Source organism: Adiantum capillus-veneris, chromosome 28, assembly GCF_014529385.1.
Source record: "Adiantum capillus-veneris isolate H3 chromosome 28, ASM1452938v2, whole genome shotgun sequence".
In the NCBI taxonomy this organism is placed as follows: Eukaryota; Viridiplantae; Streptophyta; class Polypodiopsida; order Polypodiales; family Pteridaceae; genus Adiantum; species Adiantum capillus-veneris.
The window spans coordinates 6,198,671-6,211,365 of record NC_140958.1 but is presented as its reverse complement, the minus strand read 5'-3'; the positions used below and the strand labels follow the sequence as shown (position 1 = coordinate 6,211,365).

Below are 12,695 nucleotides of genomic sequence, written 5' to 3'. Positions count from 1 at the left end.
TGATCACTCATTATTTTTGAAGCATGTTGATGGAGAGATCGTCGTTATTGTTATCTATGTTGATGACTTGATTCTCACTGGAAGTCATGCTGAGCAAATTTTGCATGTCAAGAAGAGTTTGTTGAGAGAATTCAACATGAAGGACCTTGGTGAGTTGAGATATTTCTTGGGAATTGAAATTGTCAATACCTTATCAGGAATTTGGATGATACAAAGACAATACGCATTGGATATGCTTGAGAAGTATGGAATGACAGCATGCAAACCGGTTGATACACCTCTTGATCAAAATGTGAAGTTGTTTGATGATGGACATTACATTGAGGATGTCACTATGTATCGCAAGATGGTTGGAAGCCTTATTTACTTGACAATAACAAGGCCAGATTTGAGTTATGCAGTGGGTGTTGTGAGTCAATTCATGCAAAAGCCATGTAAAAGTCATCTTGATGCAGTGAGACGGATTATGAGATATGTGAAAGCCACTGTCAGTTATGGAATGTTTTATGAAAAGAATGGGAAGCTTTGTCTTTATGGTTACACAGATGCAGATTGGGCAGGAGATTTTATGGATAGAAGATCTACAAGTGGTTATGCATTTTCCATTGGCAATGGTATGATAAGTTGGAGTAGCAAGAAGCAATCAACTGTAGCATTATCAAGTACAGAAGCTGAATATCGTGGAGCAGCTTTGGCAGCATGTGAAGAGTCATGGTTGAGAGTACTTATGGTAGAATTTGGTTTTGACTATCTTGACAGTGTCATTATATATTGTGACAATATTAGCAGCATCATGTTGGCAAAGAATCCAGTCTACCATGCTCGCACTAAACACATTGAGGTACATTATCACTTCATTAGAGAAAAAGTTTTGGCAAATGAGATTGATTTGGTGTATGTGAAGACAAATGATCAAGTTGCGGATATATTCACAAAAGCTCTTGGAAAGGAGAAGTTTTGCTACTTTCGTGAAGCATTGGGAATCCATCATATGCAAGCTCACTCTGAGCTTGAGGGGGAGTGTTAAAGAATATGATGTTAAAGAATATGCCCATTGTGCTATGGGCGGCTGGACACTGACTATACTATGTTGTAAATATACTTTGGATAATAGTTCAAAGAAGAAGAAGAGAAGAGCAGCTCGTTGAATGGCTGCTACAGGGTAACGATTGTGTGTGTGTGTCTCGATTTGTGTTGGTGTGTGTGCGTAGTCTTCTTTTCTACCTTCTCCATCACCTGCGCACTCTACATAGATTCCATTCCTCGATCTCTTGGTCATCTGGGAGTAACCAATTAGGCCCGCCGCCTTTTCTCTTGGTTGACTCTTCGGCGTAATCCCAAGATGGACCTTTGAGTTCTGAATCACTATTCTGATTTATCGTGTCCTCCCCCAAAATGTGCTGGCTCATCTGGCGTGTTGGATTCAATTGATTCATCCGACCTTCTAGTTAACTGAACTGAACGTTCTCCTGAATTGAGTTTAGTAAACTGGTTTGGAAACTGCTTCTTCTGTTTGTCAGCCTGCTCCTTGTTCAGTAGAACTGCATTGAGGTCAATTTCTGCTAAGGGAAAAATATTTAGAGCTGCTAACATCCTTTCAATCTTCTTGACCTTATAGTTCTGGCATAGTTCCTTAGGTCTCAGCTCCTTTCTCCAGCTTCTAGTGTTGTTTGTCTGAATCTGGATCTTGCCACCACTGGCCCCTTGTATAGTCAGAGTTTGATTAGCATAGTCGTGAACAGCCTGTGCCGTTCGCAACCATGGGCGCCCTAGTAGCATTCCATATGCTCCTTGCACATCGAGAACTAGAAAACTGGCCTTGGACTTCTCCTTGCCCACTCGTATCTTCATATTCTTGATCATACCAATAGCTTGCACTACTCGATGATCTGCCATCCTCACTTTGAAAGGTGTTGACTTCAGGTTTGTGATTCTCATCCTCTGCTGAAGATGTACTCCCATGATATTTACTCCTGCTCCTCCATCCAGAATGACACTCAAAAGTGGTTCCCATTATTTCCGAACTTTGTAATCTACTTGAATTAGCGGCACTTCATCATCTCTGACAGCTGTCAAGTCAACTGTCCTAGCCTTTGCCTCATCCTTCCTTCGCTGTCTGATGAATTTTGCTGCTTCAGGCAAAGTTCTTCCAATGTCTTCCAACTCCATAGTGAGTTTCTGGATTCTGTCACACAGATTTTGACATGAATTTCCTCTTTATCATGATCAGAGTTGTTGTTGGATCTTGAAGAACTGGTAATATATTCACAATGCCATTCCTTCATTTTAGTACTTTCAGCTCCTCTATCATGAGCTCCCAACTCTTCAACCAACCCTTGTATTGCAGCCAACATGGTCTCAAGTATGCCGAGCTTTGACTGATCTGTCTCAGTAGATTGGGCTGGTATATTTTGAATGACCCGTGCTTCAGAACTCTCTGGCTGATCTGGAAGCTTCTTGGCTAAATCCTCTGTGATTTTCGCCGCTAGTTTTCTCTGCTCCTACCATTCATCAACCACCTTTTCTTTACTTGGCCTTCCATATCTCTCTCTCTCTGTTGAGCCCATTTGCTGCTTTCAGCAGTGATGACTGGTTTTTCTGGAATCTCTGAGATTTCCTCAATCACCACCCCTTTGCTTCATGTCACTGCTCGTACAGGAACCGGTTCTAGACCCTTCATCCCGGTACCCGCAACTTTAGGTGTTTCTGGATAGTGAGCCGCGAAATGCCCATACTTACCACATGTATAACAATTCAGGCTTCGATTCTGAAAATTACCACGACCTCGGCCTCAGTTGGTACCCTCTTGGTATCTACCGCGCCTTGCTCCAGTATCACTTGCACCTGGTTTCTCCTCTTGAGAAACACTGGTAGTTTCTACTCACACTGGTTCAGCATTGGTAAATGCTACCACTGATAAATCTTTTCCCTTCTTATAATGATGAATTCGAATACCACATTTGTTTCATAAATGGCCATAGGCTTTGCAATAAGTACATTGTGGACATTCGTTTGAAAGATGGTCCATTAGGAAAAATGTGGACTCTCCTTGGGCCATATAGGATTAAGGTTAATTAGGCTCCAGCCAATAGGAAGAGAGCAATGTTTATAAGTCTAGAACCTAAGAAAGTAGAGAGAATAATAGGGTTGTCCACTCATTTATTGCTTTGTATCCTAGAGGGAGGTGGATGGGTAAAAGAGGGAGGGGAAAAAGGGAGGGGGGGAGTGGTGGGTCCATAGATACGTTTTTGCAAAAACCCTAAAAATTCAAAATTTTCAAAAAAAAATTAAATTCAAAATATTCCATCCAAAACTCCCCCCAAACCTACCCTATGATCAAAAAGTCATTTTCTCACTCTAGAACCTTTTTTCCAAGACTCCCTTCCTCCATAGCCCCTTTCCATAACACAAAGCTCTCACTCTCTCTCTAAACTCTTACACCTTTCTCCTTCTTCAAGCTCTCCATTGCAACTTTAAGCTCCCACTCTCTCTCTAAACTATCTCCCTCCTCCTTCCTCAAGCTCTCCATTGTAACTTTAAGCTCCCACTCTCTCTCTAAACTCTGTTTCCCTCCTCCTTCCTCAAGCTCTCCATTGTAACTATAAGCTCCCACTCTCTCTCTAAAATTTGTTTCCCTCCTCCTTCCCCAAGCTCTCCATTGCAATTTCAAGCTCCCACTTAAGCATCCATGGCAAACAATGGTCAAAATAGACGCCCCAAACCCTTCATTCAAAGTATGGTTCTCCACAACTCGAAGAATGAGGAGCAGTAATGGGAACCTCAGGTTTTTCAAGAAGGTGAGTGGGTCTACATGAAACCTTCCGCAATCGGTCCCCATCGTGTTCGTGAAAGAACAAACGTTGATCTCCATTGGAAGGGAAGACTACTAGGCTTTAAGCAAGTTAGAGACAAGGGTACGGTGGCAATCGTTTAACATGTTTTCATGTTTGGACACATGCGTCTACGAGGGATCACCAACCCAAGGGATTTTCCTTGTAATTGTATGTCCCTTGCACTTCAATGGTTTTGGTGGTAACAAAAAAAATGGACTTTTTACATCTCACGGACTGTTTTGTTTCTATGCAGATGTTTTTCCTTCTAGCCTTGTGGAGGAGCAACCACTCTCGTGCCTTTCAGGCACATTTACGGCCATGCATGCAAGTCTTGGGGATATTCTCTTCTCCAACACAACTTTATCAAACCTTGCACGACAGAGGGTGTTCTTCTACACCCACAAGTACATTGTACCTACAGATGAGGAAGGCTACAGAGAGCTACAACCTTTGGAGGCTACAACCTTGCGTAGCATGGAGTGGCCAAAGCCATATGCATTCACTGTAATGTCTTTGAAATCCAAGATTGTAGCTGATGTGAGAGCATCATTAAAATTTGGAAAAGCCTTGCGTTCCGTTGGGCTTGGATGGTGTTGTCCTGCTCATGTTTTGGCTAGCATCTTTGGATCTTTGCCTTTCCATCATACAAATACTATGTATGTTTGCAAAGATCTACAATACGATACATTGGAAGCCATCCTTGGCGAGAAGTGGGGGTATCTTGAAGGAGTTCACAACGGAGATCGCTTTCGGTGTCAAGTTGGAAGTTTCAGCATTGCTATCCGTTTCATCAAGGTGCGCTCCACTCTTTACATGCGGTACTTCTATGAAAGGTGGATGTGCAAGCTTGGTGAATGGATTCCATTGCAATCCACCGATGCTACAATTGAGGTATTTGATATTGCAATCAATTTCTCGAGTGGTGCCGTTGAAACCGTCCAAGTGAACAAGCATTGGACATTGGCTAATGTGCGGGAGCACTTAGTGATAATGGGTTTAGAGCATGGAGAAGATACAAAATTTTGTATCGGACGACGTAAGGTGAATGATTTTTCTCTCTTAATTATGTTATATTTATGTTCTTTTGATTATTCCCTGCTCTAAGTTGGGTATGCTAATTTATTTATTTTTGCTAGATTGGTAGCCTCATGGAGAGCACGATTCAAATTGAAAAGGCGTGGACGACGAAAGAGAATTTGATTTTATCGTTAGAGTAGTTATGTTTTGTACTTAAATTTTTTATAATATCACAATTGTAAGTTCAAGCAGATGGTTGTATCAAATTTTGGCAATGCACATTATCTTAAAGTTGTAGTGATGTGTTTTTTGAGTTAAATGATTGTAATTTAGTTTGTAAGTTTTTTATAACTTCTTGTTATTTGTGTTACTTTATGAAAATTGTTTAATATTTTAATTATTGTTTTTTTTTTTTTTTTGGGGGGGAGGGCACGTGCTATATAAAGCCTCCTAAACCCTACCATTTTCACACTCTTTGCTTGTTCACACTCTCATTTGAGTTCCAACACTCTTTGCATTCCTACTTTAAGAGCTAGCATTATGGCATCCTCCTCCACCCCTCCCGAAGCCACGGCGTTACAATGCTTCCAAGCGTTTTTACAAACAACCGAGTGGCAAGATCGTGACGATCTTCACAATTTCTTCACCCAATTCCCTGATGTGAATGCAACTATTCACCTAAACAGCCAATCTTTTCAGCCTATCTTAGAATTTTTTGAATTTTACATCGACAAGTATGCTGTACCAATTGTCGGACAAGGGGAATTGTGGATTCCATGCGATTTGCTTCGCTATATACATAAAGGTGATCGGCCTTTCACCCAGCGACTTCAACAATTTTGTGTAATTGCGGGTGAGGCAGGTCAGTACATTGAAGATTCACGTTTGAAAAAGAAGAAGGTCGGCACCCAGTTTCTAAGTCGCTTGGAGACTTTTGTGTTTCTTCTTGCGGAGGAGCCTGAAAGATCTGAGGTGAGTTTGCCTCATTTGCGCCTTGGGGGTGTCGTCAAGCACACAAAGGAGCCCATTACAGCGCCCTGGGATGCAAGCAAAGAGGGCAATATTCTTGCCCTAATCTACCCAGGAGGTGTCATGGATGCCGCCAAATCCATGGGTGATGAGGGTGCAGAAGCATCCTTTAAGCCCGCTGCAGATGCGCCGGAGGAGACATTAACTCCGGAGGTTTTTTTTGAACACCTCTCCCCAATTGTGATAGATGGGGAGGAATATTTGTTTTTACATGATCTTGAAAAGATTTTTGACATCCGCATGGATGAGTGTCTGTCCATCCTCTGTGCCACTGTAGAGTCCTCTGCCATTGACCCCTCTTCCGATCCTTTGGATCGAAGCCTCCTTCCCCTTGGAGAGAGTGTGGTAGATACAGTGGAGTTGGCAATGGTGGCGGTGACAGATGCACCGCACTCATCTCTGTCGGAGGATGAGTTTGTAGATACACGCGCATTGCTTGAAGCCCAACGCACTCCTATGCCTGTTCATATAGATGAACTTGAGAGTGTCGCTATGGCTCCCAATTCATCTATTTCTCTTGACAGCAAAGGCATAAACGATGAAGACAACGAAAAACAAGAGGTATTAATTGATTTTTGTTTTGTGATTACGTTAATTTTCATTGTTGCATTCTGAAATCTTATTTACCTATTGATTTCTATGTAGAATGTTGTGGAGCTGGATGAGCATGCAGGTCGGGGAGGAGATGGTAGGCGCCTAGCTTTTGGATGGCAGTCGTCTCTTGCGCATTACCTTGGCAAGCTCCCCCAGGACGGCTTTGCGATAATCCACAAGGAGTACACTCCTTGTGGTCAATTTTGGGTGTCAATGATGAAAGCAATGAGCCGCATCCTATGCATGTCAACCATATCTCAAGCCTCCCAAGTTATATATCTTGTAAATAAATCTCTGGCCAGTGTTGCATTTGCGACACACATTCGTGGTCGTGTGCTTTGTAACGTGGCCTTAAGCCAAGCTGTAGGTCTAAGCAATGTGGAACAAATTGCTTGGGATGTGCTGCACAAACAACTTCCTTGCGCCCAAGAGCGCCGAGAAAACATTGCTCGCCATATCTTAGATGGCTCAAGCAGTCAATAGCTACATAAATCTTGTAAATTAACTCCTTCAAATATGTAATGAGATATATCACATCTTTGTACTTTGTTATTTCAAAATTCGAATGGAAATTGATTTTAACTGCTACTTTCCAACTTCTGTATTGAGTTTATGGTACGATAGATAGTATATGATTGGTTCTATCTTGTGATACACTTGTGTAATTCTCTGAATCAAAATATAGAGTTTTTTTCAGATAAATAACATCAAAACATAATAACATTGTATTCTTATAATTTTAGCATAAAAAAGCTTTAATTAGGTTGTCTAGAGGCCTGCCGCAGAGGCGCGCGAGAAGTCAGAAGTAACATTTACTTTTGACTTCTCGCGCGCCTCTGCGGAAGACCTCTAGATAGCCTAATTAAAGGTTTTTTAAGCAAAAATTATAAGAATTCTTTTATCCACATCTCTCTCTCTCTCTCTCTCTCTCTCTCTCTCTCTCTCTCTCTCTCTCTCTCTCTCTTCCCTCTCTCTACTTAGTTTTACTTATCACTTAAAACAAATGTACACGACTCGTTATATTTGAAAAAGCCACGACTCGTTATATTTCAAAAAGATATCTTTACATTGGCAAAATTGCCTAAAAGTCAAATTCAATCTCTTTGTCCTCTGATTCGACGCGCAAGAGCTAAATCCTTGGGCATTATTGTCACCCGTTTTGCATGAATAGCACACAAGTTGGTGTCTTCAAAAATAGAAATTAGATGATATTCTGCCGCTTCTTGCAGAGCTTCTACGGCGATACCTTGAACTCGAAACGCCATTCGATAACTTTGCATGATCTCTTTTACCAAACGTGCGAATGGTGCCTTGCGTATGAGAAGATCTGAAGTTTTTTGATAGTGACGAATCTCTTGCAACCCCTTTGGAATGCGTCGCTTCACAGCAGGAGCCCGTTGTTGAGGGATGGTAGGATCTGGGACATGGGCTTTGCGAGGGCGAACCTTGAAAAACTTTTTCTTTTTACGAGAGGGCTTGCGAGGGGGAGCTTGCGCATCTTCAAGGCCACCATGTGCTCCGACTTGCTCTTCAACTCTACCCTGCGCTCCAACTGGCTTGTCTGCTACATCCTCTTCATTTAGTAACCCATGATCACCTCTAGGCTGATCTGACGGCAGAGCGCCGAAGCCATGTGGCAATGTCTTCCCAGCCGGAACTCGATGATTGCTTGGGATCTCCTGTCCGCTCCATGGTGGGCTTTGTGCTTCGTTGTCCGTTTTGGTTTCTATGTCTGATGTCACTACCCGTTTCTTCTTGCGTGAAGGTTGTCCATCTTGTTGCTCTTCACCTGACCATTCTCTCTCCATCTCTTCTAAAAGCTCTTGTTCGTGTATCCAAGGTGGTTTTTGAGCACCTTGGACGGTTGAGTGAGGGTGAGCAAAAAAAGGTTGATCTTTTCTTGCTGTTTGCTTTGTGCGTGCCATGGTGTAAGAAGGGGCAAGATTGAAAATGAGACTCCTTCTTCTCTAAAAGCCCTCTATTTTTTAAAAAAAAGGTCTCTTCACACTTGACCAGGCCACTTAAAAAAACTCTTAATATCATCAAAATATAAAAAACAAAAAATAGATAAATGGAGAAGTATTATATGCAACTCAACAAAGACATCTACAAACATAAACATTACATTGCATAGCATCATTTGTTTTACATGTTGGGTAACCAACGTTTGCCCACTCTATGGCGATTTTCACGCCACCTAGCATGATTAAGGGGTCCGGTGGAGTTTCTCCATTTCTCTTTAGCAGTAAGTCGAGATTGTCTCCTAACCTCCTTGGCAAGACTTGACTTTCGCGCTCGCTCTATGGCATGACATCTCCCCAAAGAACAACGAAAGAACCAATCAAACATCTCCTTCATGTAGTTGGATCTCGTAGTTCCACCACCGTGACGTGTATTTTTAAAGTAAACACCTTTGGCTCGATAATGTGATTTTTCCATTCCTTGAGTGCTCCACATGTCTAATGAACCATATTTTGACATAAAGAATGCTCCATGCGCATACAAAATATGCTGCATCAAGAAAAAATGCTTAGATCAAATAAATATTTATGTCTAGCATCAAAATTTGAACTGAACAAAGTAACTTACCATGTAGTGTGTGATATTGCTCTCTCCCCACGCTTGCACAAATGCTTTAGTGAAATTCGAAATGTGATCTTTGAACAAATTTTGTTGCTCGCTCGTGGTTTGGGGTTTCCACATGATTTGAAGCACTAACTCCAAGTGGTGCCACACTTGCCTACGCAGATTTACAAGCACGGGATTTGAATCTTGATCGGTCGTACACTTGCAAAGCACTTTCCATAGCTCCCATGGAGCATCCTCTTCACCCCTCTCCTTTCGCATCTCTGGTTTCTTGAAAAACCTACTTGCTTTCACACCATTCATAGATACGTTTTGTGGCACTTCATGCATATTATCCACCTCACCGATGATAGAAACATTGCCACCATGACATCCAATCGAATTTAGAATTGTTTGAACTATTCCAATGGCTTCCACGGATCTGGAAAGTGGTTTCATTGTGAAAGCGTACTCTATGTGAAGCTTTAACAAGCGATCAAATATACGCATAAAGGCATGCAAAGTGCAAAAGTGTACATTTGTAAGTGGAAAATTGATAATGGGATGCCATGTTTTATCTTTTGTCAACCGATTGGGGACCTCCATGATAGGACACTTCAACACCGAGCACACCCAATCCCTTGCATCATCATCCATTGACCTGTTGCCTGACTTCTCTTAACATTTTTCTTTGAAGACGTGGAGCCACGAGTACTCTCCTTGTATCCTCGTACACAATATGGACAAGGAAGAAGTGATGAAGCACCTTGTTTACACCCAAGTATACATTTGATTGTTTTTAGATCACCTCCTAAGTGCCACTCAACATGAAATGTACCTACTTCATCTACTTCTAGCTTTTTCCCCTCTAGTTGTGCCTTAATAACCTCTGTGATCCACGGGATCATAGAGAAGACCCATGCCAACACCTCATGAGTCTCCTTCGGAACTTAAAAATCTCCTAACCACCATATTTCTTTTTCCGATTGTACACTAAATGATGGTTTCTGAGAATGATCACCGATAGCATCGACTTTTGCAAAAAACATTGCCTCATTCATGAGTGTCACACTCATACGTTCCAATCTCCGTCCTTTGACAATTTGACATTCATCTAGCTTAAGAATAAATATGAGCTTCTCTCCAAGTACTGAAACAACACAAGAATTGAATTGTTATACTAAATGATATTCAATACAAATAAAAAACGACATTACAATTTGTATTACCTTGTGGAGACAAAGTATAAAATTTAACAATAGCTCGTTGTAGTCGTTTCAACTCAACAAAAATATTGTTGAATTGATGATAACTAAAAGACTTTGTCCCATTAGAAATAGTATTGCCTCCCTTTATATTACCACGTGACTTGGCACTCGTGGAAGAGTACACCATGGATCCTTCAATGTGTTTGTATTCGCCAAGGGATTCCCGAACGAGATCATTGTTTGCTTTTTTTACAAGTCGGACCCTATGTGGAATAGGAAATAAATTCTCGGTGATGCCTTGCTCTCGTAATGCATCTTTCATCAATCCATGAAGTGCATGGTATGCATTTGTGCTGATCCCAACCTCATCACAAGCTCTCTGGACATCATCCTCAGACACAAGGTTAGAGATCTTTTTTAGGATCTCCTTTGTGATGGCATCTTTCATGTGTTTGGCCTTTTCACAACCTATGATGTAAAGTATATCTTCCTTTGAGATGCATCCTAGGAGAAGGTTGCAACGGTCCTCTTGTCTAAAACTTCCACACACATCTTGTATATATGTCCTATTTCAAAAGGTGAACCGAGTTACAAATTGATGAAAATTATTTGAAAGTTATGAACACTGTGAATTTAAAAAAATACCTGGTTGCCGTGATCCGCTTCTTACGTACCCCTCCATTAGATGCTAAGTTTTCAATGGAAGAGAACTCCCTCTTACGCTCATGCATGCCAAATGGAGTGGCTTTTAGGTGCATCATTGCAATCTGTAGCTTAGTTACCTCTGTTTCTGTAGCTTTCATCTCCTCTTTAAGATCTTTGAGTTGTTTCTCTGTGGAATGTAGTTGTTGTTGGAGATTTGTGGAATGAATGTGTAACACTTGACATTGTTGTCGGAAATATGCCGACGCACCTGCGTGATTGGAGTCCAATCTCTTACAATACCCAAGAAGACCACGTTCTCCTTCTCCCACATATTTGATTAAGCTTGGGAGTGTACGGAATGTCGGATGACAGCCCACGAGCGGATCTTTTGGATACAACCCTCCATCAAGCCACAAGTCAACATTGGTTTCTCCTTGAAACCGTCGTACGGATGCCGGTTGAGATGCTTTCTCGTCTTTTTTTGTTTTGTGGGAGCAAATTCGATCGGTAGACGCAGACTAACATTAGTTGACCTAGTAGATGACGGCGCAGGTGATTCATTGGTTATGTCGCGAAGAGACATGGTGAAAAGTTATGATGGGGAAAAAATTTGATAAGATATACTTTTTGGGATAAACAGACAATTTTTGGGATAAAAAGACTTAAAAATATATTTTTTCATATATAGGTTCAATTTTTGAGCTCAAAGGAGGGAAATTTTTAAATTTTAAAAATTTCAATTTTTAAGCTTTATTAGATGGACGTTTTGATGATGTGGCATTATCTATTTATTCTTGGAGTAAATGTAGAGAGGGACCCAAGGAATTTTAGATTTGGAGGTTATAAAAGCTAAATTCTTCTAAAAAAATAATGTTTTATATATATATATATATATAGAGAGAGAGAGAGAGAGAGACCTTTTGAAAGCTTAAAAGATCCATTTTGAAGATTTTATAAAAAATTCATTTTTTGGGGGTAAATTGATGCACGAACTGAAAAGTGGCTTTTGTCATAACTACTTACTCTCTTTGTTTGGTGATAGGTAGAGAGAGAATGGCTCTTCTCTCTACTTTTACTCCTCTCTCTCTTTTTACTCCCCTCTCTCTCCTACTTTATCCCCCCTATTCCTCCTACTTTACCACCCTCATTCCCTACTTTCCCCCCCTCTCCTATCTAGAGAGAAGTTAGAGAGAGAGCTACAAAAGTAGCCCTATTTATTGTCTTTGTTCCCTCCATCCCCTACAAAATTAGCTTTAATCCCTTAAAATTAGGGATAGTTACATGGCCCCAAGGGGGTCCAATTTTTTCCTAATGCTTTTGATTTACACTTTGAACACCATATTTCCATTCTTCTTACCGGCTGTCTGGTCTGGCTAATTTCAGAAATTTGATGAACCATCTCTTCAATCTTCCTAGACCAAGATCCTTTCTTAGTCTTGTGTTTGGTTCTTTCATCTGAACTACTTTTAGAGCTACTGGAGGCTCTACTGGACTCAGAATCTTCAGCAGAAGTATTGCTACTACTGGACCTCCTCTTCTTATGACTCTTTTTCTTCTTAGCTTGTTGTTCGAGCTTCAGGGCCCATTGCACCAAATCATTGAATTTCTTGGTTGGTGCCAGCACCTCCTGTTCCCTAAGCTTCTTACTGCGAAGCCCATTCAAAAACCATGCTCGTAGCCGCTTTTCGGATGGTGGTTCCTGCAGTTATCTAGTTAGCTCCTTGATTTCCTCAATATAGCTTCCGCTGACAATTTTCCCTGCCTTATCTTATCCAACTCACAGAGTATATCCTCATCCCCTCTG

At 41.2% G+C, this 12,695-nt stretch overlaps 1 protein-coding gene across 1 annotated transcript; it reads left to right on the top strand.

Moving 5' to 3' along the window:
* The first annotated feature begins 2,352 nt into the window (after positions 1-2,352).
* LOC147420012 (uncharacterized) lies at positions 2,353-4,937 on the top strand. Its single transcript, XM_086503883.1, has 2 exons — positions 2,353-2,362; positions 4,087-4,937. The coding sequence occupies exons 1-2, from the start codon at positions 2,353-2,355 to the stop codon at positions 4,935-4,937; spliced, it is 861 nt and encodes a 286-aa protein (XP_086360009.1).
* Positions 4,938-12,695: the final 7,758 nt, after the last annotated feature.